The sequence below is a fragment of the Neoarthrinium moseri genome, assembly GCF_022829205.1.
Source record: "Neoarthrinium moseri strain CBS 164.80 chromosome Unknown scaffold16_Wmoseri_CBS_16480, whole genome shotgun sequence".
Classification (NCBI taxonomy): domain Eukaryota; kingdom Fungi; phylum Ascomycota; class Sordariomycetes; order Amphisphaeriales; family Apiosporaceae; genus Neoarthrinium; species Neoarthrinium moseri.
The window spans coordinates 139,507-167,052 of NW_026055130.1; the positions used below are offsets into that span (position 1 = coordinate 139,507).

The window sequence follows — 27,546 nt, forward strand, 5'->3', positions numbered from 1 at the left end:
GACGCTGTACACTTGTATACTCGTTGCGATGTGGACAAGAGGAACATGTAGAGAGAGAGAACTCGCCTATCAAGCCCACAATACTTATCCCACTCAGCAGTAGCCATACTGATTGCGAATGACGAGACTGTGTCGTGGCGCTTCAACCTGCGAACCATCACCAAGACTGCGCTGCCTCCTAGCGTCTTGTTTTGTCTTGTCTTGCCTGGCTCGGCTCGCACGAGGTCCCACGCAGCCACTTGCCGAGAGCCCAAAGCCGATGACAGTAGCTCGTGACGCGATGTACCTCGTACGATGCGCAGTGACGCCTACGTAGGCACAGCGAATGAGGGGTGGGACAATTCCATCACGGCAAGGCTGTGGAGGGAAGTACGCTTGTGGTAAGTCGATTGCAACCCACCCATACAGACTATTATTGAATTTTCTTGGGGCCACCTTCAGCCGCTCTGGAGGGTGTTGGGTGTTCCCGTTTGAGCACCAATCACGATAAAGCGGATCCTGCGGCGCGGCCTTCAGCTCGCATCAGCCGGGCCTATTGAACGCTGATCTGGCCCTGGCGGCCTCGGCAAGGGCGCTGTGCTAAGGCTCTGAACCCGCTGGGCGTTCTGGCTAGCGGCAACCACCAGGGGACCAGGACCCTGTCAACCAGTCATTCATTGCCCATAACAAAAGGGAGGTATCCAATGCCCTGAGGACCCCCAACCCCAACCCCAACTCCCTCCCCGGTGGATCGTCATGGGGGAATGGAAGATGGCATCAGCAGCCTGCCTCACCAGCTCCCCCTTGCCTGCCTCCACTGCAGCCTACAGTCATTCAGTGCTATGTAAGAGCTAGGTGGTTAACCCTGGCTTATTGCGCCTCTTGCGTGGAGCTCACCGAAGATGGTGTCTCCGACCCAGCGGAACCCCCTAGTAAAGACACATGCGAAGAGCGAAGGGGTAAGACATGCAGGGGAATAATGCCAGGTAGTGCCTGGATGGCGTCTCTATGAGCAGGCTATGTCTCTACACTATAAGATAGTGACTGCTGCTCCAAAGATCACCATTTGGTTCCGGCGCATTTCTTCGCGTATCATTGATCGTTCGGTGCACCGCCTGATTTACCCGTCCTTGCCCAACACATAGCTACCGAACAGTGTCGGCGGTAGTTGGTACGATCGTGATCCTATACTAGTCAACATGGCCCCCACACAGCCGGCATCAGGCTTAGGCTGGGGCTCGGTGGTGAACCTCCTCACAAAAGCCAAAGAGGACCTGGATAGTCAGAGTAAGAGAATTGGGCCAAACCTGAATTTTCTTCGTAATTTGGGCCAGACCTTCTTGGATGATGGGCTGGTGGACGACAGAACATACCTGGTAAGATTTGAATGGCTGCCCCTTTCTCGTTGTGGTGCTGATGCTTGACGGTGAAGTACGAGGATATCATTCGCCTAGCAGCCTCCCTTCCCAACGGGTCAGGCCTGCGAGATGAGCTTTCTGGTCAGTTCATCAAGACGCTATGGGGTAATCTCGAGCATCCGCCAATCTCTTACCTGGGCGACCAATTCAAATATAGAACTGCAGATGGGTCTTATAACGTAAGTAGCCTGCATTCATCCCGCCAATGCAGTGCCTAACGTCGTGCTATAGAATATCATGTATCCGCAGCTTGGCGCTGCGGGCAGCCACTACGCAAGAAGCGTCAATTCGCAACATGCCCATACTCGCGCGCTCCCAGACCCCGGGTTGGTGTTTGACACGGTTCTTGCCCGTGAAGGAGCTGCTCGCCCACACCCGAACAAGGTTTCGTCGACTCTCTTCTACTTTGCTACTATTATCATCCATGACATCTTCAGGACGTCCGACATTGACAGCACAATCGTCAAGTCATCATCGTACTTGGACCTAGGGCCACTGTATGGCCATAACCAAGCAGAGCAGGACCAAGTAAGGACTTTCAAGGACGGACTACTGAAGAAAGATGTCTTCGCCGAATACAGAATACTTGCGCAGCCCCCTGGGGTCGGTGCCCTGTTGGTATCGTTCAACCGATTCCACAATTGGGTAGCCGGTGAGCTCGCAGTGATCAACGAGAGGGGAAAATTCAGTCTCCCTGCTGGATTGAAGGAGGGTGATGAGGGCTACGAGCCTGCCCTGAAGAAGAGAGATAACGACCTTTTCCAAACAGCGAGACTGGTCACCTGCGGGCTTTACGTCAATATCATTCTAAACGATTACCTCCGGACGATCCTCAACTTGAACGACAATACGTACGGATCTGATTGGAGGCTCGATCCTCGCGAAGCCTTTGAGAGCATATTCGATTCCCAAGGTACACCGCGAGGCATTGGTAACCAGGTTTCGGCCGAGTTTAACTTCGTGTATCGTTGGCATGCCGCCGTGTCAGATCGTGATGAGGTATGGCTACAGGAATTCATAACCAAAATCTTCGGTAGCGACGTGAATCCGGACACTCTCAGCACCAAAGAATATCTGGGAAAACTGAGGGATTGGTTCCATAACAACATCCCTAGAGACCCCGCCGCATGGACGTTTGGTAGCTTGAAGAGAACAGAGGATGGTGGTTTCAACGACGAGGAATTGGTCGAGCTTATCAAATTGGGCACTGAGACCGTTGCCGGTGCCTTTGGCGCCAGAAACACCCCAAAGGCGTTGAAGGCGATCGAAGTCCTTGGCATCCAGCAGGGCAGAGACTGGGGTATCGCCACCCTCAACGAGTTCCGGCAATTCTTCAAGTTGAAGCCATTCACCTCGTTTGAGGAGGTGAATTCTACCGAAGCAGGTGTCGCTGAGGCCTGTAAGTATGGCTCTCGAGTTCTTTAACGTGGATGCTGACCAAGTCTTTTAGTGGAGGCATTGTATGGCCACCCCGACAACATCGAGCTATACCCAGGACTCATGGCGGAGCAGGCCAAGAAAGTGTTTGCTCCAGGCTCCGGCCTGTGCCCTGGCTTTACAATCTCAGAAGCCATCCTTTCGGATGCAGTGGCGCTCGTTCGAGGCGATCGATTCTACGCCCACGAATACGGTCCCCTAAGTCTCACAAGCTTCGGCTTCAAGGCTGCCAGTTCCGACTTCAACGTCGCCGGTGGCGGCGTGATGTACAAGCTTCTGATGAGGGCATTCCCATCGTTTTATCGCTCCAACAGCGTTTATGCCCTTTACCCGTTCAGCACACCGGGAAAGATCAAGGAGATATTCAACTCTGGGGCATCGCCTGTGCAACCCCTGACTTATGATCCACCTACCTCCATTGGCGCCGCGGTCCCCGTGGTCTCGTGGGAGGGCGTAAAACAAGTCGTGCGTGAGCAGGATAAGTTCAAGGATGCTTGTAAGTTTGCTTTCATGGTTTCCATAGTTCTTCACGAGCCTGACAAGAAATCCAGATGGTCCACATGTAGCCCAGCTTACTCGAGACAACCTCAAGAGCGACCCGCACGCGGCGAACAGCGATAGTCCCAGTTTGACTGAAGTGCGGTCTTTATATGAATCGCTGACGTCGAAGTTTCTGCAGCGAAATTCTCACAAGCTTGGTACTTCTTATCAAGTCGACATTGTTGGAGAGTGAGTATTCCATTGGCTCGCGCGGCAAAGTCTTATATACTAATCCCGTTCTAGCATTGGCAACCTAGTCCATTCCGAGTTCATTGCTCGTTATTTTGGCATTCCCCTCAGGGCTGAGAAATCAGATGCCTTGGTAAACGGCTCTTCGGCACATTCATTTACGGCTAGCAGTCTGTACGAAGCCCTGGCTCGGTCGTTTGAGTATGTTTACCGGGATGTCGACACCACGAAGTCCTACAAGAACCTAGCGATTGCCAAGAAAGAGGCTTCTCCGCTCCAAGATGCCGTTCGTAAGCAGGTGCGCGGCATAAAAGATGGTGAAGGCAGCCTCAAACAGCTCGTCCGCGCATTCTTCAACGGGGGCGCTGCCACATCTGACGCCGGTAGCCTAGAGCGCTTCGGCCGAGACTTTATCAAGGGAGTGGCAGAGAGCTCACGTGGGGGGAATGTTGAGGGGGTTGTCTGGATTATCATCTTGCTGGCCGCGGAATCTTGTGCCACACAAGCTCAGGCTGTGAGTACCCGGCCTTATCTCTCAATCCTTCTTAGTGGGAAGCATCGCTAATCTTCGCCGTGTAGTGGGCACAACTCGTCAATTTGTATCTTTCGGATGAGTACAAGCACCATTGGGGTGAAATTGAACGACTCGCCTCCTCTGAAGATTCCAAGTCCTTCGACTTATTGAAACACTATGTTCTAGAAGGGTGAGTAAACTGACAACCTTCCTAATGCCTCGAAACGTTTCGCTGTATTTTCAGAGACACTAACTTCGTCCTCACCAGCTTCCGCCTTGCTCCTCCAATCTCTGGCGCTTTGCGCGTGGTGTCTGCAACGACGACGCCTGTGGCCGTGCCGTCAGCACCTGCCCCGCTATCGCCGCGATCCACCGTATTTGCCAACTTCATCGCCGCTGGAAGGGATAAGAGCAAATTCCCTGACCCTGAAGAAATCAAGCTCGACCGTCCTTACGAGTCCTACATACACGAAGCTTGGGCCTCACACTCTCCCTTTGGGCCGGCTTTCGTTGAAACGGCCACGACGGCCATGCTACGCCAATTTGCTCGCCTCTGCTCCACCGTGACGCGAGCGCCTGGCGAGGCTGGCGAGATGAAGCGGAAGCTGTATAATGAAGCGTTCCCAGTTTTCCTATCCGAGAATGGGACCGATTGGGAAACTCTGCCTGTTGGTAAGTAATGCTGAGATGTCTCTTCAATCAATGAGCTACTGCTAACGCTGGCTCTCTCCCCAGCCAAGAAAGTCGTCTTCGGTGGCTTCCGTGGCGCACAGCAGAATGGTTCCGCGAAACAGAATGGCGCCGCAAATGGTCGCCGCAAGACCAGTTCTTAGGGTTCAACTCATGGTACCAAGTAGGACCATCGTGGTGGTAGTTTGTGATGATAGCGTTCAGTACCCAAAGTCAGGATGTGTAAATGTATACCAAGACAATTGAGTTTGAATAGGGAGTTTGGGATGCACGTTGCTTGCCTCGTTTTCCAATAGGCCTTAGTTGGAGGGTTAATTGAGTTGGTGACGGTCTTACACCCTCAGGTTGACTTGGATGACTTATGTTTCAAGCCTTTTGACAGAGTGCACTCTTTAAGTTAGCCCGATTTGCGAATTGTCGCTGGGGCATGATTGATGCACGATTTAGGCACAGCAGCCTTGGTATAATGCCAACCAACAGACCAAGGTAACTTAACGAAGACCCCCTCATTGGCCAAAAACCCACCTGAACCTGCCGCTCTTGGCCTAGTTCGGGCTTAGCATTCAGTGCCTTGGTAGGTAATCGCTACGCCCACGTCTGTCTTGGGTCTGATCCTCTGCACAACGCAACTCACAAAGATCTTCTGAAGACAACACCAGTGACACAAGAGAAACTTCCACCATTTCTTCGCGGCTAAATAGAATGGCAGACACTGGGCTGTCAATAGCATCTAGTATCCCTCTTCGGGACTCTGAGGCGAGGATGCCGCTTCTTGGCTTCGGCGTTTACCAGATCGACAGGTCAGACTGCACAGAGGCATGTCTTCGTGCCATATCTGCCGGCTACCGCCACCTCGACACAGCACAACTGTATCAGAACGAAGAAGAGGTTGGTGCTGCACTGCTGCAGTGCGGCCTACCACGGGAGGAGATCTTTGTCACCACTAAAATCCGCTATCCGCGTCTAGGAAAGGGAAAGACGTATCTCCGTGCCCTGCAGAGCGTGCAGAAGATCGACCCGCGTGAGAATGGCTACGTTGACTTGTTTCTGATACACAACCCGTATGTGCTGAAGCCCAAGGACCGGAAGGAGATGTGGCTCGCGCTCGAGAAGCTGCACGAGGAAGGCAGGGCGAAGGCGATCGGGGTCAGCAGCTACAAGCCCGAGCACCTGGAGGAAATGAGAGAGTATGCGACGATCTGGCCACCGGCTGTCAACCAAATTCTGGTAAGCGTTGTTTCGGGGTTGTCCCTTGTTAAACCTGTCCATGGATCCAACTGAACTGCCCTTAGCTTCACCCCTGGACACAACAACGCGAGACGGTTGATTACTGCAATGAGCACGGCATAGTCCTTCAGGCGTTCAGCCCACTGGCCAGAGGAAAGAAATTGGAAGACACTACGGTCGCTGATATCGCACAGAGGTTGGCCAGGTCGCCGGCGCAAGTCCTGATCCGTTACTGCTTGCAGAAGGGGTGGGCGCCGCTGCCAAAAAGCGTGAATGAAGAGCGCATAAAGCAGAATGCGGACGTCTTCGACTTCGACATCTCTGAAGGTGACATGACATTGCTTGATGGCCTCGACAGTGGAAAAGGGCCGAGCTTTGAGTAAGCCGTGATGCTGCGCCACATTCAGCGGATCGAATGATCCTTTTAGCATTCAAGTCCGGGACCACCCGAATCTTATCTCACTTACTGATATATGTTGCGCGCATTCGAATAGATTATTTGTCAAAAGTATAATTTGGTTTGGTCCGGAGATAAAATTCCCCACTTGGATTTCAAAGGGCAATATGCCCTCGGTAACGACATGGCTGCTTGGTGTTGCGGGGTTGGTTCTCCCTTACGGTCTCATTGGGGGCCTCATGTCCGTCCGTTCAGTAGAGAGGGGGGCTATCTACATGCCCGCCTTTAAGACAACTCCTCTACGAGACCTACATGTCCCAGAGAAGTTTGGTTTCGGCCGACACCAGGTCTCAGCGTTTAATGTCACCACGCCTGACGGGCTGGCCTTACACGCCTGGCACATACTGCCCATCGGTGTCTATCTGACACATCAGAAAGAGCTCCTGAAGAGGACTGATGAAATTGTCGAAAGCAGAGATACACCCAACTTCCGACTGCTTCGTGACGACCCAGACGCGCGTCTCGTGATTCACACTCATGGATCTTCGGGGACGCTGGCATCCAGCTGGAGGGTCGACTGCTATCGGGCGCTATGCTCGGCAGCGCCGGACCGGATCCACGTGCTTACCTTCGACTACCGCGGATTTGGGCTCTCGGAAGGATCGCCGAGCGAGGATGGAGTTATCATAGACGCAACGGCTATCTTCGATTGGGCTGTCAATGTCGCTGGGGTGCCACCCGAGCGCATCGTCATCTACGGGCAATCCATGGGCTCGGGGGTCGCAATAGCTCTCGTACAGCGTCTGGTCAGTAGGGGCGTGTATGTGGCGGGGCTCGTCACTACGGCTGGTTTCGTGGACGTCGCCACGATCGCGAAGACATATAAGGTTATGGGAGCCCCAGTCTTCAAACCGTTGCAACTGTTCCCTGATCTGGTAGACTATCTGGCATCGCATTTGGAGAGCACATGGAAGAACGCGGATCGGTTGGCTGCCCTCGTGCGCCGCAGCGAGCGATATCATATTGAGCTGGTCCATGCTCAAGACGATTCCTTAGTCCCCTATGACAATGCATTGCAGCTATATAGCCGTGCCTTGGGCGCGATGGAAGACGACAAGCCTCAGGTCAAAGAGACCGACATGGGACCATGGGGACGGGTCTCAACAGCGACAACGTCAAAAGGCACTGTCAGGCTTAGCTTACCCCTGTACGGAGACCATGACAAAGTTATGTCTCATTCAGGGGTGGTGTCTGCCATTATGCGTGCTTTCCGTAGCAGAGATGATTTCTAATGATGGAGGCGACGGAAGTGGTGGTCTCATTCGGATGCTGACCCGTCCCCTGGCAAGCCAAGAGGACTCCATGGGTTTTGGATGCAAGTCGAAATCGTACCGAGGCTCGGACTCCAGCGTGTTCTCATTCAAGTAACATCTCAACTCACCAGGTTCCTTTCTCATACACTTCCAACTACGACAACACTTTTTCTGTGTAGGCATCGAAGAGGCATAGCGTTGGCAAAGAGCTGCTGCGTCTCACGTGGATCATGTATGAAATGCGTTGCAGTATTTCATTCCCATAGACAATCACGGTTCTTTTATCTGTAGCATAGCTATGTAGGAGTACCGAGGTGTGCTCAGGAAGCAGGATCAGCTTGTCATTGAGTGGTCGGAATTGACTGGACTGAGTGTCTGTGGGTAAGCGTGTGGCTAATCGATAGTTCAGCATCAGTCGCTGTCCATTGGTAGATGGACGTATTCCGGAATCCTGCTGCGGCTCTCGTATGTATATACTTCACTTGTGCTACCTCATTGGATCGATCGATGTTTCAAGACTCCCCATCAGCACGTCAGCACAGCGCAACTTCTGCAAGAGGGTTATGTTTCTGAAGTCTGATAAGTGGAAAGTCATTGCCAAAGGCTGACCACGCATGAAAAACTCATGGGATGGTCTGAGGAGTGTCCGACCGGCTGCCTCTCATGGGCGGTAAAGGCTATTACGGCATTGCTTGGCATATTCTCGCAGTATATAAAGTAAAGCAAAGAAGTCGGCCGATGGAGGGACGAGGCTGCTAGATTAGAATTCATATAGTCAAATCTGGCCCCCGCAACTCTGCACCCAATAGCCTTTGCCTTTCTATAAAGTTCTCCAATATGCACGTATCATTGGTCATCTGTCCTCTGGCAATGATTGCCATGCCTTCTCTAGTATTTGCAGTCCCGGCTGCCGAACCCGAGCCTGAAGCACCGGCATTAGCGAAGCGCCCCGTACACATCGAGAGCAGTGTAACAGGCTTCAAGCGCGAGGCACCAACACTGGTTGTCCAAGTTCCACACACCGAAAAGAGTGCTACGGGCTTCAAGCGCGAGGTAGCGACATTGGCAAAGCGGCCGGTTCACATCGAGAGCAGCGTCACTGGATTCAAGCGCGAGGCACCTACTGCGAGCTAGGCCGACTTCAGTGTGTAATAAGCTGTGCTCTTTGCAGTGGCTACTGCGTACATGGCAACTTGGAGGTCACACATGGCTCAATACGTGAAGGGAGAAGGCAAAGTCACGTGTACTCCGGTACAGGTGGTACCAATCTACGTATCTGGGTACGGAGAGCTATTGAAGCAAGTAACTCAATTCAATTCAAATGTCATCCGGTGAGAGTGAGACTGGTAACAGGCACGTGAGTGCTCTCCACACACGATAATCCGCCTGAGTATGGCATAGTGCTTCGCGTGCTCGGATCCAACTAGACGCTGGCTACTACGTTGCATTCGGTAAAGAGGCAACAGTTGATGGTCTTGCCGGTTTGCTCGGCGCCGAGTCCAACGTGAAGACACAGTACCTTCAGGTAGGCGAGCAGCGGCGGCGTGTGAAAGGTAGCAAAGCTTTTAAAGACATCATTCATTCATTCATTCATCCATTCTTGCAAGGAGCGAACGGCCAGTTGGGAAGATGCATGTCTCGAGCTAGTTCCCACGTAGCAATAACCTTGTACTGGCAAATTGGAAGCCTGCCAGCCTGCAGGCGGCGGACGGCGGACGGCGGACGGCCACAAATCACAGGGTGGAGGGAGAGGAGGGAGTGAGACCCCGACGAAAAAATGTGGGGGAGCTGCTGCAAAATCCGGGGTGTGAATGTCTGGGGTAAGTTTGGGGTTGCAGTGGTGCCAAAATCAGCTGATGCGTGAGGGGAAGCCATATGCAGGCGAGAGGAGGAGCAACGCGGCCGGCACAACACAAAATCCCCCTTGCCCAGCCAGCCCAGCTTTATTTCGACTTCATCTCAACCTGTCCGACGTCCATCCCTCCTCTCCTGCCGTGCCCTCGCCCTCCAATTGCGCGTCATCGCACAACACCCACCCGCCGAGAAGCTTTCCGCCGGCATGCGAGCCCCCGAAGGCTCGAAGGCTCGAAGGCTCGAAGGCTCGAAGGCTCGACCTCGACGACACCCCCAAACCATCTTGGGACCGGCAGACCGACCACACAGCAGATACCCCGCGTTTGACTCGCGTGCTGCAGAGCCCAGCGGCTCCTTTCGTGTCCCCAAAGCCATCCTGGAGTGACGCCAGGCAGCCAGCCTGCGCAGTCCAGACACAAATGAGCCACGGCTGGCAGGTGCTCTCAGCGAGGCTGGAGAGTGATTTGCTCCAATTGGTGAAGATGCTGGAGTCCTAGGCGATAAGTACTATGACCATCGTAAAGCTACTTGACCACGGCCCTAGGCTGCCCACTACTACTTCCAGAGACAGCATTCTGATGTGACACAGGCGGACCAGTCACTGGCATAGACCAGTGTTCCAAAGCATACTAGAGAGCCATTGCAGTCTCTAACCGGAATCCGGGGGCTAAGAGTCTACTTTGCGTGGCTGTTCGCTGCTGCCCCGTGGCTGAGGACATGGTCTCTTGCCATCGCTCAGCGCCAGTATTGCATTTGAATGCGCAGGTATACATCCTGGTAGCAATAAGTGCAACGCCGCAACGTTTGGTATAGCGGGTGGTTCCATTTGCTTGACCATCGAGTATTACGAAAGGAATTACCTCTTTGGGCGTGCTGCTATTCCGGTCTTATTACTGTCAACCACCGAGACTTTGCAGCGCCATAGCAATCCGGATCGTGCCAACCCATTTTCTTCTTTCTTTCTTCTTGCGGCCAAGTCTCAACGACGCTGGTCCATTTCCAATGTCTTGAGGTGTCGTCGAGTGGACTCGGGATATACTTTGCTGCGCGATGCTTTCAGCTCGAGTGGGCGTTACGATATTCGCGGTTGGCCGCAACCACACATGAGGTACGTTGGATTTAAGAACTCCCGGCAGCCTCAGAAGATCCGGGGAAGTCATGGATCAAATACCAGCTAGCCGTGGATCTTATGGTCCAAGTCAAGCCCTGCTCTTGCCGGAAACAGCTAAGCAGCTGGAGAGTTTTATCTTTCCGCAGATCCATCTTGCTTCCCCTAGCCCAGGGTCGTGGGTTGATTCACTGCCATTCAAGTATCCACGAGACCCGAATCCAGAGACCTGATTGGGAAGTTGAAGCCCACGATGGAGACAAAGGGGAGCCGTGTGGGGGCTTGGGAAAGATAGCGGACGGGGAAGCGGACGATACTGGGTGGTGACCGAGGTGTTCAGACACAAGTGGGTCTGCCAGAAAAGCCCTCAACCGGTTCCTGCGGAAGCGTCACGGCCGGCATCGTGAAGTCACGAGACTGGGCAATTGAGTTCTGTTACAGAAGCCAAATGATACTGCCATGCGCACTTCGAGTTGTCAATTGAAGTCAATTGAGTGGAGAAGCATACGGATGAGATGAACGAAACACGCGCGGCCCCAGATGTGTACACAGGCATCGAACGCCTGGAATTTTTCGAGAGACAAAAGAAATGTTCCTATCATATCCAAGACCTGTGAGACGGCTCTGGGTTGATGATGGTTATATTTTACAGGTCCCAAAAGACTTTTCGACAGGGTCCACCTCCAGATCTTGACTACAAAAGATTCAATGCTATGCAAGCCCCTCCTCTAAGGTCCCCGTCCCTCCCCCAGTCTAAACCTCTATTAGTCTATGCTGGATTTCCAATTGAACACAGGATGTATCGTGACAACTGTGTGCCACGAGGCATCACATTTCGATCGCTCCTCACACAGTCAATACCGTTGTGTGAGCCCAGCCTCCGCAAGTGTGGAGTGAATCGCTTAGGTCTGTGGCACAGGTTAGAGCATGCTCCCTTCGGATTGAGGGATTTTCGGGGGGGTCGACGTACGAACTTGGCCATGAGGGCAACCATCAGGTCGAAAAGACCGATGGCCTCGACGAAGGCGAAACCCAGAATGGCGTACGAGAAGAGCTGGCCACGGAGAGCAGGGTTGCGGGCGACGGAGTTCAGGAGGGCAGCGAAGACCATACCGATACCGATACCGGCACCAGTCAGACCGATGGCAGCAGAACCCATACCCAAGTTCTTGGAGACCTCGACCATGGCCTGAGCGATCTCAGAGGAGTAAGCTCGGCGCTGGAAAGCCTGGCGGGTGGTGGCGTTGACGATCTTGGAGGCCTGCTGGCGCTTGACGGTCTGGAAAGCGTTGGAGCTGCCTGTGGGACAATTGGTTAGACGATGCCGGACGCCATTGAGACCGATGGAGCTTTGGATGGATGCTGTCGGACTCGATGGAAAAAGTTTTTCTCTACACTTCACGTACTGGCGATGGTGCGCTTGGCAGCAACGGTGCTGACCTGGGCGCGCATGGCAGGCCGGGCGGCCTTGGTAGCCATCTGAGAGGCAATGCGGGTAGCAGCGACACGAGCGGCGGCCATTGTGATGGTTGTGTGTGGTTTGAGGGGAGAGGTGAGATGAGATGGGCTTGAGGTTGATGGATGGGAAGAGACAGGAAAGCTGTGTGATCTGGGGAAAAGAGCTTGCTCGAGAGACCTGGTGCGCGGAAGAAAGAGTGGAAAGGGAGAGCTCGGAAAAACGAAAGAATAAGTGGCTCCCAGGAATCCCCGACTGGTAAGGGGGCCAAAGGCAACCGGTATCAGCTGGGAAAGCCGGGACACCAGAGGATGGATCGGATCGGGCCCAGCACCAGAGACAGACGAAGAGAAAAAGTGAATCCACAACTGTGTGGACCCGACGACGACCAAAGCTCGTGAGAAAATTTGCTGAAGCTACCCGAATGAGACAAGGCTGGCCGCAATTCTGATGGTTGCGCAAGGCGACAGGGTGGTCGGGCAATGCCGGGTCCGCTTCCTTTGCCGTCAACGACCCGTTTACAACTGGACGAGCCTGAGGCTTTTTTTTTTTGTTCCCTTTCTGCATTGGATTGCATCTGCCTGTCTACCGAAGCTTGTTTCGCAACTCGCTTTCTGGCACGGGCAACATCCATGAATCATGGCCACGGTATTCCGAGATCACTCCTACGCAATGGCAAAAGCTTCAGGCCATCCCCGGCCGAGTCAAGGTAATTGACTTCGCCCATCGATGCCAATTGGGTTCGCGGAGCTCAACGTTCATGAATCAGGGACGCCCAGCTTGGACGGGATTAGAATAGACCAAAGAAGGAAAGGACCCCCCACGCCCCCACTTGGCGGCTGGTGTGGTCATCTCCCTTTGCCATCGTGTGGACAACCTGGCACAGCCAGGTTTGGATCCTCAGGGCAAAGAATATATAAAGGAGTCGAAAGTGCACAAGAATTGTAGATTGGGGGAATCGAAAGGTTCTTTGGTGTTTGAGTTGCTCGACACGCTCCAAAGTTCGTCCGCGTGCATGGCAAGCTTACGGGTTGAAAGCCCAACAAGGTTACGGGGGCCATCAGCCAACCTCGAAAATTTCCCGCTTACTGTCTGGCCCCGTGTGTAACAACCCGAAGTGACAGCAGGCGAAAATCCTCGCCCAAAAGCCACTGCAAGCCGGTTCGCTCTGGGCGTCGCACAGCACCCCAAATGCCTGGGACGGGACGGTCTTGACAGTGCGCGCGCCGACGTAGGAGCCAGCAGTTGGGAGCCGAGTGTTGCAATGGAAAAGGAGCTGGCCTTCCAGCTGTTGAGGAAATGAAAGTGGGGCGTCTCTCGAAAAACTTTTCTGGCCAATTGGAGACGCCAGACCCGACCGGCATTTCGGGAGCCTCACGGCCTCAGGCTGCATGACATCCAGTTCACGTGGGATCCGAGCTGCAATGCAACAGCTGTCATCGTGCAGCTGCGATTGACTGGCAAGCTGTGTGCCGAATGGACTCGCCCCGGCCGGCATTGGATTCTTCGGATTGTGAAAGATAGCATCATGGCCGGTTTATAGGCTTGGCTTAGAACGCAACTGCTCTCTGTTGATTCCCTTCAGCTGGTGTGCGCACGCGTTTACCTCCAGACCAGTAGGGAAACATGTCTCCCTCTTTTCTTTTCCGATCATCCCTTGCTTAATCTTGGCCCCCCTGGCGCCATGGGCTGCGCTCGGTAATGTCGTGGCTTGCTCTCCCGAGCTTGGACCCGCTGGCCCGGCACCCGCGCAAATTGACGCCCAGAGCTTTTGTTTTCTTCAGCGCGCCTCACGGCGCTGGGTAAATGCTCGGCATACTCGAGGCATCCAATGCATCCTGCGGCTTCGGGTTGTCTCAATTGATCTGAGGGACACGTCGTACGGTGACTGCGCTCTGTTCCGGGCCCTCCCACACTGCTACAAAAGCTGTGATGCGACGCTGTTTCCAGCTGAGATTGTCATTCAGAGCTACCCTGGACCCCTGGCTTGAATCCCAGCGAGCTCGACAGCCTAGCCGGTAAGGCTATTTGGGGATCCCGAAATTGACGACGCGCAGCGAACGCGACCCTGCCATGCCTCCTATGTACTTGCCTACCATCACCGTGACAATGCGTTTCGCTCAGTTGCCATTTGATGGCGTTCAGTGACGGCAAGCTCGCACTCGGTGCATGTTGACACATTCCATCGTAGATATGCGCCGCCCGACCGATCCGACGCACCCACTGCAATCGACAGGTCAATATACACGTCTCCGGTCCTACCAGTCCTCAAAACGCTCCTCCCCGTGTCCCTTTACTGCGATAGCTCTTGGTGGTCCAATGTGGCATTGTCTATTCTAGCTGCTAGATCAGAAATTGGACATTTGTGGTGATAGCTGCAACAGCTCGGCAATCGTGCGATGTGGGAAACACATCGCGAGTTCAAGAAAGAGCAAGAGTGAACATAGTGTCAGGGATCTAGCGAAACGGACTCCTACCGGAATCTGCAGCCACATGCGGCAGATGTTGATGTAAGAACAAGATGATAGGTCGCTCGAGTACCATACCAGCTATGACTAGGGAGAACCCGCGGCGTATCGGGATGGTATCACGGGATTGCCCAGACACTTGCGGGATTGTAACACCGCCAGGCTACGTTGAAGAACATCTATTTGCGTCTCTGGTTTGCCTTTACCCATACACCCGCACCGGCTGAACCGTCTTACACAGCCCGCTCAGTAAAGGTGTATACAACCGCTGCGTAGGGTCAAGGCTTTTCCACTGCTCCTACCACCACCTGCACTGCGGATTTTCTATCGCTATCGCCCCGTGCCTGTCTCTACCTCCATTCATATAAACGCATCGCCCGGCTTCCGCTCTTCAGAACAGTAAACATAGCCTCGGCGCTTCCAAGACAGCAAGGTTCCTTGAGTTCCATATACTATCAAATGTCTCCAGAAGCGGCCCGGGTCATTCATGAATGTGCTCGCCTCCGGCTTGGTCGCGCATCGTCTGAGCGTGGAGAACGTCTTGAAGTCCTTGAAGATTGTGGTGGCCAAATGGAACATTAAGCGGCGGGCTCGACCCGTGAACAGTGTGATATTGTGAACGAGAGAAAGATCCTCATGGGGAAGAAAGGCAGCGAACGACATTGGTATACTCGGCTCATCTGACAATAGAGCATCTTGTGAATATGTTTGGTGTCGGATGAGGATAGGAATGTCCATGGCGAAGGCGTCATCCTTGAATCGCAGGTACAAGGCGCCTCGTTTGTCGGCATCTTTGTGTGTGAACGATGCCAAGCTTCCCATCGACCCAACTGCATCCTGGTTGTAGTGATAGACATTAAGCTTATAGGGGTAGTGCTTGAGTGCGAGGGCTCGAGACTCCTGGTTTACTCGCAGGAATGCAGATGCCATTTCTTTTGTGGGATATATGGTCCAGGGCGACCCGGGGCCTTTGATGGTTCCCAGGGAGGGGAGGATGTCGAAGAGAACGGTGCGGCAGCTAGACTCCTCGGCCAATGCCATCTCCCACTGCGATGTTAAGATTAGTAACTTGCTGGTCCAGCATTTCTGGTAAGGGGTGGCTCGTAAGACAAGGTGTACCACAGCTCTTCAGAGCTCTTAACTCGTTTCAAAGGGTAGGGAATGGTTCTGATGCAACTCACGATCATCAATCGAAGCTCGTAAGGCAACTTGCCGAACACGGTGAATTGTGATGCTTCGTCGTTGGCGCTCATGCGGCCGCCGGTTCCGGCATTGACCAGTAGGTCAGGTCCGTCAGATCCAGTGCTCTCGTGAGGCGCAACAGCGCTGGCGTTCGAGCCACAAGTCGCTGTATCCATCTCCGCGGTGAGATGATGATGCGGGATTGCCGAAGACGGATAGGGCAACTCGCGCTCTCGATGGCTACGATGAGGAATGTACGGGAAGGTTAACGGCTTTGATGGTACCGCTGATTAGGATTGTGATGGCAGGTTTTTTCCCTGATGAAGCCAGGGTTCATCTATGTTTGTAATCAAAGATGGAAACTTTCGGGTAAGGCCCAGTGAAGTGAGGATAAGCGAAACTGCAAACAGCTTCTTCTTGATTGTTGCCCCAGAGGCATCGCACAGGGAAAGTAGATTGGACTCATGTCGACCAGTCATTATCCACCTCTTACGTGATGAAATCCAGCGATGAGATGGGTTCCTTCCTTAAAGCGTTCATTGAAGACCCGAGAATTCTGTTCATGCCCATCTGTTCTAGTAATAATATACTTAGCCTCAAACCTTTGGTACATATCATTAATTCAACATGCGCAAAGAGGTATGCGCCTAAATTTTCTTGGAGAATTCATTATGTTTCTGTGCCGCGTACCATCGCTGTCAGTTAGCGTATGTCCTTTCAGTAAATCAAAAGCCTCCGGGTGTCGTGGCTTCTCAATAATTCTCAGCAAGCATTCAATACTCTTTCTTCTTCGCGGTTGGACTAGGTTTAAATGACCTTCACTGGACCCTGATTACAATTGTTTGGCAGCAGCTTCGCAAGAAGAGCATGATACGGGAACGGTGGTGAGCGTGGAATCAGAATGGAATGCAGAGTTCTACCATACACGTCTTGCATTACAAGACATCATCATCAATATCGCGCTGTTGAAAGTTTCGGTCTCAACTCCCTAACGTTTACATGTGAAACAGGTCCTTGACATATGGCAATGTCGCATGAATGCAGGCGAAATCGGATTGTTCTATTTGCCAGATCGCAAAATACATGATTTGAAGTCTCCAGCCCGTCTGCGTCTTTTGCACAATTCTATTCTCCGGAATACTAGTATTCGCAGACGCCCTCCGAATGTCTTGTACGCCAATGCTCCACCGTTAGGTAGCTATGTTGAGATATCAGAGACTTAGCCTTCAGCATCTTCTGCAGATCCCCCGCCCTCCTGTCTCACGCAAATTCAATCATAGATGGATATCCCTAGTATTGTGCTTAATGATGCTCTTGTCTGCCGCGCTTTGTCATGTTTTGTATAACAGTTTTCAAAGCTTGTGAGTGCCTGTCAGTGTTATGGACAAATGTGACAACCGGGCCCAGATTCGGGAACTGCAAAGTCAAGTTTGCGAATATGACCGCTGGTGACAGCATAGCAGTGGCGACAACGAAACTCTGGGCCCTCTTTTCCAGTATGGTCGAGTTTCTAGATGTTGAGGGATCAATGGTAAGAGGAGCCTTGGCACTCAAGTCAAGCATGATGTTGCAAATCTTGGCGCGAACCTCTGTGGACGCTGCCGAGTATATTGAGGCTTAGGATGAATCCTCTGGGGCCAAGCCAACGATAGGGTAATGTTGATGAGCTCTTTCTCGATGCGCAGGTAGACCACGCCTGTGTTGATTTCAGTGCCATATGAAAGAACGTCAAGTTTGAGGTTGAACCACTTTTTAGCACAAGAACGGCTCTCGCGTGTCGTGGCTAGCATTGCTGAGCATAGGGAACTGTTGAGAATAAAACCGAGGTGGCCGTTGTACGTGATCACTCGCTGGTCGAGATCTTGTCTGAGAGCTTCCTCCCAAATCATGAGTCGAAGCTCAACGGGAAGGAGCTTGAAGAGGGGGAAGGACTGCGCAGTGGCACGCTTTGGTGATCGCCTTGCTCTACTGGGCAACGCGGCCTGGTGCCACATCATTGTGGTGATTCTCTGGGGCGACTCTGCAGTTGTCAAGCGTGTTGACTGACGTGTATTGACGGGCATCGTGGTGAAGTTTCCTGGCCTGATGCGCTAGTGTTGACGATGTGAAGACTTGGGCTACCTCAGGAATCAATGATAATGATGATGGCTGTGTTACCAGGAATTTACGTGATTCGTGGATGAAGAGTGGGGGAAGAAGATGCGATTCTTCAATCACGCAAAAGATGATGTGAAGAAGCGACGGCTGAAAATTATCGCGGCCAACGTTTTACTAGTTGATAGTCGTCGGCTGGGAAGGAACGATGGCCAGTTCTTGAGAAGGTTTGCCATCAGGTTGAAAAAAAAAAGAAGAGGAAATAAGACTCCGATCCTACAATCGTTTACCGCAACATTGGACCATCACCAAACAGTCAAGACGGTTCGCAATGCATAGTTCTGCTGGGTTCGGAATCGCTTAACATTACGGTGAGCTAACTGACGGGCCAAGAAGCACTCATTGCATCGAAAACATGGCAAACGATCATCTCCGAACACTGTTAGGGTATACAAGAGACCAAGTGACTTCAATTTCACTAGGATAGCAAGACATTGTATTCATCTAGGGCAAGCAAGCTACCGTGGCCTCTTTATCTACCATTCAATCCCCAAACTCCTCAACTGCCCTGGTACACCCCCGGGTAGAGTCCTCCTGGGGGTCGAGTATCATAAAGTATTCTTGCCGGGCCAACAATGCATTATCTCGGCCCATCTGCTCTACGTCTGCAATGAACGCCTCCAGCACACGGCATGTCGGCTGTAGCATTACAATGAGGCATTCAAGAGAAGGGAAAAGGGCAATATTATCCCGGTTCGGCCCGTACGGCCGTTTCGTCTTGTGATGCCACTCGGCGATCCGTAAGACGATTCGTGCCTTGGCTGTGTCCTCTTGCGAAAGTCGACCTATGTAGCGGTTTCGGGTCCAGGGGATGTACTCGCATAGGACTATGAGCTCCCGGTCCATACGGAGGTATGCTATGCCACGACGGTCTGGTGCCTCATTGCATATTACTTCCACCTTGACATTATACCATTCGAGGGCGCATATACGGCTCTCCTTCGATGCGCTGAGAATCGAGGAGCAGTACTGGCTGGTCGGGAGGAGGTAGACGGAGTTAGCTATGGTGCGGCGACCAAAGCATACTGTTACCCGCTTTGCAGCTTCGTTCTCAAGTACAATCTCCCAGATGGCAAGTCGAAGCTCAATGGGAAGCTGCGGGAAAGGATGAAACGAACTGATTGTACTGGGCATCGTTGCATTTGGTGGGGGAGCAGTGGAGTAATGACGGTGCTGATGCTGGAGGGAATTTTTTAGCACAATCCAGGACAGTTGGGATTTGAGCTCCTACAGAAGTATTGAAGGATCCCGCTTCTTGAATAGCAAGTAAGGGTGTTGGGTTGTGACCTGCGTTGAGTTGACGGAGGGCACTACCTCAGCCTGAATGGCGGAACGGGAGTGACGGGTGCTTCGTGCTCGTGCGGGAGCAAACAACAGAGTGGCGATTTGTGAAAGATATGAGACCAACGCGTTTGCAGGTCAAGGTGGAAACTTGGTACGTGTCTGGGGGTAGCCGTGCAGGTACTATCTGCCAGCCTTTCACCAGCATGCGCTGAGCCTCCCGGGCTTGGCTCGCTGGCAGATGAATTCCGAACGATACGAGACTTCACCACATATTTACACCTTGCTACGAGCTGGCGGGCGCAGAAGGGTGGTGGCGGCGGCGGTGGTGGTGAAAGGGGGTAATGAAGAAGGGTGGTAATGAAGAAGGGTGGTGAAAAACTGTAGCAGAGACGGTTGTCCCAGCAGCGGACGTTACTGCAGATGCTTTTGGAATACTGAGATAGACACACCATAATCAAGTCCCTGACATTCGGACGGCAAACCTTCCACGAATGTTAGGATGCACCCGCAGAATACTTCAATTCAGGTAATACGCTATTCCTCCTCCTCGGCTTCAACTTCTTTGATGGCATATCCCTCTGTGAATCCAGCCGGATCACAGGTCCGCTCAAGGTCGATCTTGTTAGCTTGCACCCACTTCCGCACAGCTTCCTTGTCGAGCCTCACACGGGGCATGTCTTTGACCTCCTTCTCCTCAGCTTCCTCATGAGGGGTTTCCACTGGCTTAGGAGGCCCTGTGCCTGCCTCCTCCACGACGCCCATTTCCCGGAGCACTGCCAGACAATCTTCTTGGACTATCCATGTTGCCTTACTGCAATCCTCGACGTCTACCAACGTTTCTCTCTTGGCACTTCCACGGGTCTCGTGGGAATCTGACGGCTCGAGGCTGAGAATCCACCTGGCGATCTCACCCGCCCAGAACCTCTTGTACCCCTTTCTGCCTAGCTCAGAGATGGGTTTCTCTGGCCCACCGAGTACACCTTCACGCCGTGATATTTCATACGACACACCCATGAGCAGAGCTCCTAGTCCCTTCCGTTGCCAGGGTGGGAAGACCAGAATGCATGCCAGATTGTTGTTATCCCATGACATCTTCTCCTTCGAGAAGAAGCCACATATTTGCGGTCTTTGTGGGATATCTGGGATGTCAGAGCCCACCGGCGGTGTGTATACTAGGAGGAAGTAGTTGAAGCCAGTGACATCGAAGAAGACCGACTTGTTATCGAGGAAAAGTTTCGCGAAGAGCGAAAGGTTTTGACAGAAGAGCTGCAACACCGTTAGTGCTGGAAGTGACATGGTCCGCCAGCAGAACTTACCACATCGACTTCACCATCAATCTCCCATACACTCCATTCGCCTTCGGTTGTGGTTTCATGACCTCCCCGACCCCCAGCTCTGGCGGAAGCACTTGTCGAACCCGCCACATTGGCCAATGCAGATCCCTTGGGATGGGTGTAGACCTTGGTGCCGGGTACCAGTGCATGCTTTTCGCAGTATCGAACGTGTTCCGACCAGGACAGCAGCTCTTTGGAGTACTTGAAGCAGCAGGGGCACACGTAAAGCCTATCCAGCATGACCTCCTTGTCCTTCTTTCCACCTCCGATCTTGGCCCCTCCATGCTCCTTCGCGCCACCACTACCTGGTCCGTCGCCCAGGATCTCTTTGCTGTAGTATGATGGATACCACGTCTTGAAGCATATGTTTCCGAGCATGACCTGGTCGATATTGCGGTCTGATCGGGGAGTCGGCGGCGGTTTCAAGGCGACAGCGGATGAGGAACGTCGCTTGGGGGTGACAACCGAAGCTGCGGCCGGGTCTACGAGAGAACTCGCCGGTGCTTGCGGACGAGACTGAGGAGGTGGTTTCGGCGGAGGAATATATGTCCTTGGACGCGATGTGTTCGCCTGCACTTTCGGTTCTGCTCTCGAGGCGACTGGGGACGTGGGTATCTTGGGAGGTGGCACGGCGGTCTGCTTTGGCCGCGTCTCCTGCACTCGAGGTTCTACCCTATTGGTGACATCGGCCAGTGCTTGGGGCGCCTCAGTCTCCGGCTCTTCCTTGTCGGCAGTCTGGCCCCTCGTCCGCCTCGTCGCGGGCGCCGGAGGTGCTGATCGTGGTAAGGTGGTCGTAGCCTTGCCGGGCTTACTCTTCGACGCGTCATTTGCGGTCGTGGGCGCCGGTTTGGAGCCTGAAATGGCGGCGGGAGGGTTCTCTAACGTGTTTGCGCGTACGCGACGGCTCCTGAGCTGCTTCTCCGGTTCTGTGGCTACGGTCTCGCTGTGTCGCGTCGTCCGACGGGTGGGGGGTTCTGTCGCGGGCGGTTCATCGTGAGGTCTCTTGCGCTTCTGGGGCGCCATGGCTGCAGCCAAGGCACAGGGGGATTGGCAGTAAGCGTTTTGTGAGAGAGAGAGACGGTCTCCGTACCTTTTCCCGTTGATTCTTTGTTTCTCGAGCCGTCTTGCTGCTCATCCTGTTTGCTGGTCGCGAAGTTGGGAGGCGATTACGTAATGCCATCTCGGAAGCAATTCCGCGCAAAGTAGCCCAAACGCGCTCACTCACAATTGGAGTTCAGCGACTACAAAACACAAAGCATCAACCTTCAGTTGCGTTATGTTTATTCTAAGCCCTGGGATTTGGTCGCCAATTGCGTGGCTACGATCTTGTGCTGCATAGTGGCATGTACCATCACTTGTGTCTCTGTAACAACTGTGTCTCAGTGGCCTCAGTTGTCCGTCAAACCGTCCTCAGCATGAGAGAACAAACGCCCAAGCTTGTCCTTTGGACTTGCTCGTCTGACGGACATCCACGAACACTGACAGATGAGAACCAGGGATCTCGGCTGTCCCAAAATCCCATGTGAAGAAGCCCTCGCCCTCTGGAGCCCCGTCATTCACCTCCAGCTCTTCAACTATAGCCTCTTGGATCTGACGATTCATCTTCGGCTTCTTGAACCACTCGCCAATGTCGAGACGCCGACGGGTTGAGAGTGCATCTACAATCTTGTGTTTCATGGCAATATGGGGACGGCCATCCCATTTTGATTGGCGAGTCATATCAGCATATAGCTGGAACATTAGGTACCGCTTGGCGCGGACTGCACCTTTGCCTATGGAGAGCTCCATGAGCCCGCGGTAGTCGCCAACGCCGTTGAGAGTGCATGCAAGCTACGGAAACCCGTGTTAGCAGGCTCTCACGTCGCTATACACGCCGCCCCATGGGAAACTGGTGCCCTGGATTCACTGCGGCATGTGATTTGGTGTCTACTTACCAGAAACGCAGAGTTCTCAGGATCCCAGAAGTCGTGCGGAATTGTTCCAACCACCTGGATCGCTGTGGGATCAGAAGATGCTATCTTGATCATGTGCGTCGGTTGAATCTCCAACCGCCGTAGATCATCCGAGGAAAGGGAGGCGGGGATGTACACGTCCTCCGGCAGACGCCAAGTAAGATCTTTGGGAAACGAGAAGAAGAGGCGATCTGCATCAACTCTCACATAGCCCTCCATGGTTTTGATAAGACGAATGTGGGCCACATCTGGCCCGTCGCTACGGCAGCAGCCCAGGCTCATAAACAGTCCGACCTCTGGATTGAGGCCCAACTCCATGCCTTCCAACCATATGCCTTTATTTGACAGCCTCAGCTCACTTGTGTACGGCATCCTTGTCGCATCTCGTTCCAGATCCGAGACACTGGCAAAGTTGCGAGGATGTTGAGCAAACAGGCCGTGGTATTGACATTCAAGTGGTGGCGACAGTTCCCATGCGAACAATGTCAGATCTCGGGAGCGCCGGCAGATCTCCTCCTGCAATCGCAGGAATGCCTTTTTGCCCTCGCCATAGAGCATCGGCATGTTGATATCGAATATGCCCAACAGACAGTAGGCCATGTCCTCTCGCCTAGTGGTATGTCGTTTCGCAGCCCACGACATGCGTTTTGCGATGTTCACTGAGTCGAGGGGGGCAGTATGTGCTAGAATCCGCAACTCAATAGAAGTGATGGCAGAGATTCGTTCGCGCAGCGTCTCTTTAGTACCTCGCTCTTTCCACTCTCGGTCATAGAAGATAATATGCCTTGGCGCAATCAGCTCTTGAAGTGTCCAACCGCGAGAAAACCATCGACACTGCTCGATGCTCTCCACAAGCCCAGACGCGAGGTTGTCTTGAGAGTGCTGGATTGAGTCGCCAGCCATTCCATCAGACGCCAAATCAGATAGGTAAACAAAACAGATTGCCGCATCCCTATACCAGCGGAACATCGAGTTAATAGCTTCTGACAACTCAGCACTGCTTCTCTTATCGATGCAGCATGTGTCCACCCAAGCGTAACGAAGCCCTCGCTGTTCTGCAAGGCGGCATGCCGTCTTGATCTTTTTGAAGCTATATGCTTTACGCGCTGCCGCTGCCGAGTCACACATGTCCTCGAACAGCACCTCGACTTCGTCCCACGTATGTGAGAGTATAGCATACTCCACCCTCTCGTGATCGGTCACTGACTCAAGCTCCAAGGTCTTCGTATTTATGAGCCACATTTCCACGGAGGCGCTGTCGAACTGTACGTTAAATACATTTGACCACGTTACTTGCTGAGTAAAACCAGAACGAGGTAAGAAGAGTCGGCTTACCTGGCTCCGGCGGTGCAGCGATATCAGCAGAATTACTGCTCTTGTGGTCTTGCAGGAGAGGAGGCAGCGGCTGAAGGTCAGAGTCAGAGTCTCGCTGCTCTTGGAACGCGGGGGCATGCCGATTCGCCAATCACCGTCGAATCACAAGTGATGCTGCAGGTCAGCTGAAATGTGCAGCGGGTACATCCGGCCTTTTATCTCCATCGGTTTTTAATTATGTCTGTGTTGGGTTTTCCAAGCTCAGTATGGGACAACTCAAGGTCAATCCAAGAATTCTTTAATGACTCAAATTGCATAAAAGTTGTACCCAAAACTAAACAAACGATTGTGGCAATTTTTTTCAACGAACGTGAGTCTGTCTTTCACGAAATTTCACTTGACCTCTTAGTAGCAACCTGATTGGTTTGACATTTACGTTTGCCGGTTGCTCGTGCCCAATCACCAATAATGAAGTATAAGTGAAATGAGGGCTGGAAAACTCTCCAACTAGTCATCCACTAACGCTCCAACAGCAGAGTATGAATAAACTATGAACTGTGTGGCTAAGGCTGTCTAGCTCAATAGCAAATTCCTGGATGCCCCTCTCCTCCTTACCTCAGCCTTTTACAATGACTTATCATCTGAACATCTTGCCGCCCTTTCTAGCTGACTACCCCATATCACTGGTATCAAGAGTCTGGATTATAATTATAGCCAGGCCGGTATCCAGGGTTAGAAGGCATCCCAAGACCAGGAAGATCCACCATGGCAGCATGGATCTTCTCAAAGTTCTTGCACACATGGGGTGCTCGATCCCACTCGTGCGTTTGCATCGTCGAGTTGATATAGCGGAAGCTGAATGGAGTAGTATCCGATGCGCACAGTAGCGACCGTCGCAGGGTCTCGACACAATGTTGTAGATGGGTGACCGAAAGCAGCGGGTCGTTTGTTCGGTTGTAGTAATCGGGAAATAGGCTCATACGCAAGAGGTTCTGGGTCGATCAGTGCCACTGGTCATACTGTCACAGGTAAGGTCCACGTTCTCTACGTACCAAGCAATGTAGCTGATGGAAAACATAGACGGACCACCACTCCTTCTCCTCGTCGTCTGGATTGGGGGTTATTCCGCTCTCGGGGAAGCCATGTGACGTGAGCTCCTCTTTCGTTGGAATGAAGACTTCTATTATATTCAATCAGGCCAAATTTGATTTATGCTTTCAGTGCGATGAGAGCAGTCCATACTTTGATAGAGCTCGTTCCAGTTATCGTCCTGCTCTTGGCTTGGGTCACCCTTGTATGGGTCTGTGGATCTATCGAGACCCGAGTAGAAACCAACGAGCTTATACTCGATGAGGTGTTCTACCGGTGCTTGATGTGGGTAAGCTCAAAACCCATCAAAGAATCGGCTTACTTACACCATATTGGCTGCGAAACTCCAAGACCGCAACTAGCCTTCCCCTGAGTAATAATGTAAAAGGCCAAGGTAATAACGAGGAACCATCCGACAACTGCGAATGCACTGCTGAGTCGACGCACATAACGACTCTTCTGCATGCCGGACGGTAGTTCTGCTAGTCTGCATTCCTCGGCGCGGTACTTCTCATGGATGAGAAGTGCTTCCCGAGTTTCGTCGTAGCTGCTGCTGCCACTGTTGGATGTCATAGTTACAAGTAGAAGTCGGTGAGTAAAGAAGGAATTTTGGAGAAGTCGACGAAAGACTTCCGCACTTGATCAGAGAATTTTGGAGTACAAGAGAAAATTCAGACTATGCTGACGCGAAATAAAGAAACCAGTTTTAAAGGGGTGTGCCTCGTGTTATGCAATCTCGGGACAGCGAACCGTCATCAGCTACGGTAAACCTCATAAACGGAATACAAACGTATCCGTCGCATTTGCGCAATCTTCGTTTAAATGCATAACCAGAAACCCCAATTTGTTAAAAACGCCTTGAATACTCAGGACTGTCGAAGTGCTTAATTATATCTGTCACCAAGATCTTCAGACTTGATTGAAGAAGAAAACATGTATTACCTAATTGTTGGTTTATCTGTACTAACTTTTATCTATCTGCTTCTTTGCTTGGTTCAGAGACACCGCAGGCTCAGCCATGTTCCTGGCCCTTTCATGGCAGCCTTCACAGACTTGTGGAGAGCTCGGGTTCAGTTCTTCAATCCTATTGTTCCGACTTTGCTCGAGTTGCACCAAAAGTATGGAAGCGTGGTGAGAATCGGCCCAAATACAATCAGCCTGAGCGACCCAGGGTTTGTTAAGCTGGTATACTCCGCCAGGAACGAGTTTACGAAGGTTGGTCAACACTTGAGTCTCAACTTCTTGTGATACAAGGCTAACGAGACCGGAGGCGGATTCGTACGGCCCAATGCGCGTATTCATCAAGCACGAATCAGTGGGGAGCATCATTGACATGCAAGATGATGAGCAAAATCGAGTCTTGAAGAAGGCTGTGGGAGCTCTGTTCAACAGCAAGAACCTTGCGCCTTTTGAGAGTGTTGTTGAATCCATTCTGGAAGATCTAGCATGGAAAGTATGTAGTGCAAGCCAGCAGCCATTCAACCTATACGAGGTAATGCAGCTCTACCAGCTAGACTTCCTGATCAAAATAGCATTTAGCGAAAATGCAGGACATCTTCGACAGGGACAGGACGTTATGGGCCTTGCTAAGCTCGGGTTCAAGAGAGTCTCCCACTGGTACTCGTGGCAGCCACTATTCTGTCTCGAGAGGTTCATCTTCCAAAATCGCCATTGGAGTGGTCGTCTTGCTGGCCCATCGAAATGGGCGGTGGCAGGGGCTGACAGGCTTAAACTACGCCAGCAGCATGCGTACCGGGGAATTGAACGAAATGACGATCTCCTACAGGGCTACATTAGAGCCAGTGAAAAGTATCCGGATACGCTACGCGCTGGTACCATCGTCAGTCTTGTCAACTCTACTGTTTCTGCCGGTGCAGATACCACTGCTGGGACCATGTCGACGATTCTCTATCTCTTAATGAAACACTCTCGTGCCCGAGAATGCTTGTTGAAAGAACTGCAAGACGCACGCAGTCAGGGACGAATTTCTGCTCCAATTCGTTACGTTGAGGTTGAGCGCCTGCCATATCTTGATGCTGTGGTCAAGGAAGCTTTAAGGCTTAACCCACCTCTTGCTGTTCCCTTGGAGAGAGTTGTGCCAGCTCAAGGTTGCTCGTTCAACGGTCTCAAGATACCAGGAGGTACCATTGTCGGCTGTACTGGAACTGTGATCCATCTCAACCAGTGCTGTTTTGGCGATGACGCTGATCAGTTTCGGCCTGAGCGCTGGCTCAATCGGGATAACAAAGATCGTCTTGCGATGGAACAAGCATTCTTGGCTTGGGGCGCTGGTAAAAGAATCTGCATAGGACGTTATATTGCGGAGATGGAAATGAAGAAAGTTGTTTCTACTCTCCTGTTGAGGTTTGAAGTAAGTTGTTTGGGCCCATATTCTCCCTGGAACATCGACACTAACACATGAACGATGAACCTTGTGAATAAAGATACGACAGTGTCTTTTGACATGGGGATACTGAGTCTCGAAACTCAGCCAATTCTAGTGACTTTCAAGGAACGAGGTTCGATGGCACGCTCTAACCCACGGTCCTGATGCTCTAGTTACAGTATTCAAACGTACTGAAAGAACCATTCGTACCAAGCTCTACAATTAATGTCACACTGTTTGTACTATTGAAACAGGTGCTTG

At 52.3% G+C, this 27,546-nt stretch overlaps 12 protein-coding genes across 12 annotated transcripts; 5 read left to right on the forward strand and 7 right to left on the reverse strand.

Moving 5' to 3' along the window:
* Positions 1 to 1,178: 1,178 nt before the first annotated feature.
* On the forward strand, positions 1,179 to 4,910 carry JN550_005257 (uncharacterized protein; the record flags this gene model as incomplete). The annotated part of the gene is made up of 9 exons (XM_049316864.1): positions 1,179 to 1,355; positions 1,412 to 1,576; positions 1,629 to 2,796; positions 2,848 to 3,330; positions 3,386 to 3,563; positions 3,618 to 4,077; positions 4,143 to 4,267; positions 4,346 to 4,749; positions 4,813 to 4,910. The coding sequence occupies 9 exons, from the start codon at positions 1,179 to 1,181 to the stop codon at positions 4,908 to 4,910; spliced, it is 3,258 nt and encodes a 1,085-aa protein (XP_049172673.1).
* A 619-nt stretch (positions 4,911 to 5,529) lies between these two features.
* JN550_005258 (uncharacterized protein) lies at positions 5,530 to 6,377 on the forward strand (the record flags this gene model as incomplete). Its single annotated transcript, XM_049316865.1, has 2 exons — positions 5,530 to 5,994; positions 6,060 to 6,377. The coding sequence occupies 2 exons, from the start codon at positions 5,530 to 5,532 to the stop codon at positions 6,375 to 6,377; spliced, it is 783 nt and encodes a 260-aa protein (XP_049172674.1).
* A 181-nt stretch (positions 6,378 to 6,558) lies between these two features.
* JN550_005259 (uncharacterized protein) lies at positions 6,559 to 7,683 on the forward strand (the record flags this gene model as incomplete). Its single annotated transcript, XM_049316866.1, has 1 exon — positions 6,559 to 7,683. The coding sequence occupies one exon, from the start codon at positions 6,559 to 6,561 to the stop codon at positions 7,681 to 7,683; it is 1,125 nt and encodes a 374-aa protein (XP_049172675.1).
* Positions 7,684 to 8,541: 858 nt separating this feature from the next.
* On the forward strand, positions 8,542 to 8,838 carry JN550_005260 (uncharacterized protein; the record flags this gene model as incomplete). The annotated part of the gene is made up of 1 exon (XM_049316867.1): positions 8,542 to 8,838. One exon carries the CDS (start codon positions 8,542 to 8,544, stop codon positions 8,836 to 8,838), a length of 297 nt encoding a protein of 98 aa, XP_049172676.1.
* Positions 8,839 to 11,568: 2,730 nt separating this feature from the next.
* JN550_005261 (uncharacterized protein) lies at positions 11,569 to 12,187 on the reverse strand (the record flags this gene model as incomplete). The annotated part of the gene is made up of 3 exons (XM_049316868.1): positions 11,569 to 11,574; positions 11,637 to 11,965; positions 12,073 to 12,187. The coding sequence occupies 3 exons, from the start codon at positions 12,185 to 12,187 to the stop codon at positions 11,569 to 11,571; spliced, it is 450 nt and encodes a 149-aa protein (XP_049172677.1).
* Positions 12,188 to 14,950: 2,763 nt separating this feature from the next.
* Positions 14,951 to 15,948, reverse strand: JN550_005262 (uncharacterized protein; the record flags this gene model as incomplete). The annotated part of the gene is made up of 2 exons (XM_049316869.1): positions 14,951 to 15,637; positions 15,772 to 15,948. 2 exons carry the CDS (start codon positions 15,946 to 15,948, stop codon positions 14,951 to 14,953), a joined length of 864 nt encoding a protein of 287 aa, XP_049172678.1.
* Positions 15,949 to 17,322: 1,374 nt separating this feature from the next.
* Positions 17,323 to 17,835, reverse strand: JN550_005263 (uncharacterized protein; the record flags this gene model as incomplete). Its single annotated transcript, XM_049316870.1, has 1 exon — positions 17,323 to 17,835. One exon carries the CDS (start codon positions 17,833 to 17,835, stop codon positions 17,323 to 17,325), a length of 513 nt encoding a protein of 170 aa, XP_049172679.1.
* A 574-nt stretch (positions 17,836 to 18,409) lies between these two features.
* On the reverse strand, positions 18,410 to 19,060 carry JN550_005264 (uncharacterized protein; the record flags this gene model as incomplete). Its single annotated transcript, XM_049316872.1, has 1 exon — positions 18,410 to 19,060. One exon carries the CDS (start codon positions 19,058 to 19,060, stop codon positions 18,410 to 18,412), a length of 651 nt encoding a protein of 216 aa, XP_049172680.1.
* Positions 19,061 to 19,744: 684 nt separating this feature from the next.
* On the reverse strand, positions 19,745 to 21,567 carry JN550_005265 (uncharacterized protein; the record flags this gene model as incomplete). Its single annotated transcript, XM_049316873.1, has 2 exons — positions 19,745 to 20,476; positions 20,527 to 21,567. 2 exons carry the CDS (start codon positions 21,565 to 21,567, stop codon positions 19,745 to 19,747), a joined length of 1,773 nt encoding a protein of 590 aa, XP_049172681.1.
* Positions 21,568 to 21,954: 387 nt separating this feature from the next.
* JN550_005266 (uncharacterized protein) lies at positions 21,955 to 23,948 on the reverse strand (the record flags this gene model as incomplete). Its single annotated transcript, XM_049316874.1, has 3 exons — positions 21,955 to 22,374; positions 22,479 to 23,759; positions 23,832 to 23,948. 3 exons carry the CDS (start codon positions 23,946 to 23,948, stop codon positions 21,955 to 21,957), a joined length of 1,818 nt encoding a protein of 605 aa, XP_049172682.1.
* A 551-nt stretch (positions 23,949 to 24,499) lies between these two features.
* JN550_005267 (uncharacterized protein) lies at positions 24,500 to 25,472 on the reverse strand (the record flags this gene model as incomplete). The annotated part of the gene is made up of 4 exons (XM_049316875.1): positions 24,500 to 24,802; positions 24,863 to 24,990; positions 25,053 to 25,178; positions 25,226 to 25,472. The coding sequence occupies 4 exons, from the start codon at positions 25,470 to 25,472 to the stop codon at positions 24,500 to 24,502; spliced, it is 804 nt and encodes a 267-aa protein (XP_049172683.1).
* A 462-nt stretch (positions 25,473 to 25,934) lies between these two features.
* On the forward strand, positions 25,935 to 27,437 carry JN550_005268 (uncharacterized protein; the record flags this gene model as incomplete). The annotated part of the gene is made up of 3 exons (XM_049316876.1): positions 25,935 to 26,114; positions 26,170 to 27,190; positions 27,391 to 27,437. 3 exons carry the CDS (start codon positions 25,935 to 25,937, stop codon positions 27,435 to 27,437), a joined length of 1,248 nt encoding a protein of 415 aa, XP_049172684.1.
* Positions 27,438 to 27,546: the final 109 nt, after the last annotated feature.